Source organism: Acanthisitta chloris, unplaced genomic scaffold, assembly GCF_000695815.1.
Source record: "Acanthisitta chloris isolate BGI_N310 unplaced genomic scaffold, ASM69581v1 scaffold3015, whole genome shotgun sequence".
Classification (NCBI taxonomy): Eukaryota; Metazoa; Chordata; class Aves; order Passeriformes; family Acanthisittidae; genus Acanthisitta; species Acanthisitta chloris.
In genome coordinates this window covers 19,645-22,913 of record NW_008675174.1, presented here as the reverse complement: position 1 = coordinate 22,913, position 3,269 = coordinate 19,645, and the positions used below count along the sequence as shown (strand labels likewise).

The following is a 3,269-nucleotide window of genomic DNA, read 5'->3' as shown; positions in this document are numbered from 1 at the left end:
CTGTACTATGCAATCCTTGCTGTCTTGTAAATTAAGCTGAAATAGTGCTATTAATAAAGTTATCCTTTATGCTTTCAGCTTTAACTGTTCAATTCCTGCTTTCAGTCTGCTTCTCGGTATCACAGGTAAACAAATGATTTTGTCCTGAATGTATTTTAGTTCACTTAACTGAAGATTTCTACCTGAATTCCCAAATGCCTGACGATTTTTGCAAAAAGACTGGAATAATATGGTATCATATACCTGTGACAGGTCAGTGCTCAGCTCTTGCAGAAGGTAGTGTCAAGTGGAAGAGCTGCTCACTGTATCAAATCCCAGTTTGGAATGACTGATTATTTCATTTCTCTCAGCACGGTGTGCAAGTCCTTTAGAAATGGCATGGACTTGTGTCAGAATTCTGCAGTTCAGCATCTTTTGTTCTATAGCACTGTGGAATAGATATTTTGTAATTCATTTGAACCTTTTACTCACTTGAACCCTCTTCAAAAGAGACATTCATATTGTTATACTGTAGTGTACCTAATTAAGAAAGCTACCCATTTGTAATGGCTGTAACCAAGGTAATCACCAATGAAAAAAGCTGCCAGTAGACTTAGATATTTTGAAACGGAAGGAATTATCCAATCTCATCAGTTAGTTTATGCTTCTGAAGTTCATTTAAACTAATAATAGCATTTTCTGTTTGTCACAGTTATGTTGCTGGGCTTGCTTTTATGCCATGTATTGGGTACTCTTTTTTATGTAGAGAACTTACTAACCACTTCTTTAGGGATCCAGCCTCACTAGCACTTTGCTTTGTCTTTCCCTTACCTGATCTATTATTTTAGTGTTGAACTGTGAATTCTGTCTTTTTGGCATTTGTATATTACCATTGTTTATACAAACTGAAAGCTTTCAAAGGTTTGGGAATTGTTCTTTAAAAGTTACATTCTTATGAGACTATTTAAATGTGCAGCTGCAGAAGTTTGGATACACCAATGTTTTAAGTAGTATTTGTTTTGTAATAAGCATGAAACTGAGCAATGCCAGTTACTGTGTTTTGTAGCTTCTTTGTATTTTGCCACATCTAATTTTAGTTGTTGTATATTGCTTTTCCAGTGACACCAGTAATGTATCAGAGTTCAGTGTTCCAGGGTGTTTATAGTTTTTCCATGTCACTGTGAGCCTTGTGAATGTGCAGATTTATCGACCCCTAGTGGGGTTGTTAGGAAAATAGTTGCTAATTTAATGAGTGCCTCGTACAAAATTCGCATATTTTTCAAGGCTGTATTTTTTTTCAGTATTGTTTTCCTTCTATTTACAGCTGGATCAGCTCTCAGATTTTTTTCTGGTGTTCTCTACGTCTGCAGATTTGCCTATTGGAGCAACTTCTATTAGCAACAACACTCCCAAAACACATAGCTGGGCATCAGTATTTTAATGAGCACTTGTAGCTGTATCTGAGTATTTGAAAATTACATATCTATGTAATTATAGAGCAGAAATTAAAAAAAAATTAAAAGGTCTCTTGTGCTGTGCACAAGGGCTTACTTTTAATTAGCTAGAAAAGATAGTAACTTCTTGAGTAGTGTGATACTACATAAAGGAATCAGCAAAATCTCAATCACCTGCTCAAATTTCACTGACCTTAGTGCTTGTTGAATAATTACAATCACTAGTAATAGCTTGAAAACTTCAATTTTGTAAAAAAATTACTTAATACAGTATTTTCATGCTAAAGCAGCATGTAAAACATTGCATTTCCAACAAACTTTAATTTTAAATGGCTCTAGTGTTTTTAATAATTTAGTTGAAACTCTGATTTTCTGGAAGATGAAACTGTCTCCTAACCATGCTGTGAAAGCTTCTTGCAGGCATTTATTTCACATGAATTAAAATCAAGTACTGAATAGTGAATTCACATTTGACTGTTTAATTAGTAATAATAAATGAAAATAAATCAGCTCAATAATTAAGCTTAATTTTAACTTCACTGTAATGTGTTTCCAAGTATCAGAATCAGAAATTAGTCAGTACTGTAAACTCATCTTTCTGTGCAAGTGTGACACAATAAGTATTAAATATTTTTAGAATTAATTATTTAAAATTTTGTACATTTATTTATATAGGCTTGAAGTAGTATTATTTTTACCAGTTAAACTATGAAATACTCCTTTGAATTTCAGGTGTTTTTAAATTGTTACAAGGTCAGCTATATATTTGTACTAATATTTAGTGTTGTGCTTCTTGCATAAAACACATTGTTTAAAGTCAAACTTTGCAGTCAAAAATGTCAAAAATGCCTCAAGTTCATATTTTTGTGGGAGCACCCATTATTCCAAGCCCACTGGATGGGTTAGAGCACATTAAAAGTAGTTCAGCAGCTACTGCTGACAAATGGAGAGAATTCCAGTGTTTGTGTGACACACACAGTCCTTGTCCTGAGAAAGCCCAAGGTGCTGAGCCCCTGGTGTGCCAGCCTGAAAACTCCACAGTCACAGCAGTTCCTGCTAGTGATGACAGCACTCAGCAGTGTCAACAGGGGAGTTTAACAATAGCACAGGAATGTTTGGCATCCCTTCTACCTGTGGCAGTAGCTAGTCCTGGCACACCTAAAAAGACCCAAAGTTTAAATTACTCTGATTGTCAGATATCTAAAGATAGACACACACCTGCCGATGTAAGCCAGGCTGCAGACCAGCTCCTTCCCCAGAACTCAGCAGAATCAGCCAGACAAGATAAACCATCCCATTGCTGTTGTTCAGACCTCACTGACAGAAAAGCCAGTCCTTTAGAAGTGAGCAGCTCTGACATTTCTGATTTGGTTGCCAGTACTAAGCAGATTAACATACATCTGAGCTCTGTGGGACTTCAGTCAGATCGTGGCAGTGATCATCATGAACATCTAAGTCCATATCTGGATACACTTTTCCAAAATAATAAAGAATCAAAACTGAAAGAACCAAATGATAGTTCAGACTTTGCAGTGTCTGCAGATACTGAATTTCGTTGTATAGTGACCTCCAGTCAAATGGCTGTTTTTGCACGGGATCAGAAGGAGATGCAGGAAAGAATCATAAAACTCTCAGAAATGGAAGCAGGCATAAAACCTGGAGAAAGGCAGTATCATCACTTCCAATTTGATTCTGGGATTGGAACATGCCCTAATGTGGCTGAAAATGATTATAAGGAAGAGTATACAAGTTCTCTTGAATTATTCAGTTCTGAGACTGATGAGAAAAATGTTAATTTTGACGCTGCAAAACAAGAAGGAAGGGCTCAGGATAGTA

General features: G+C 36.0%; 1 protein-coding gene across 1 annotated transcript in view; it reads left to right on the top strand.

Moving 5' to 3' along the window:
* The first annotated feature begins 2,269 nt into the window (after positions 1 to 2,269).
* The window catches only part of FAM35A (family with sequence similarity 35, member A), an 11,582-nt gene continuing 10,582 nt past the window's right edge, over positions 2,270 to 3,269 (top strand). The window contains 2 exon segments of the mRNA XM_009075610.1: positions 2,270 to 3,267; position 3,269. The exon segment at position 3,269 is cut by the window's right edge and continues 517 nt beyond it. Of these exon segments, the coding sequence (XP_009073858.1) occupies positions 2,270 to 3,267; position 3,269 (999 nt within the window).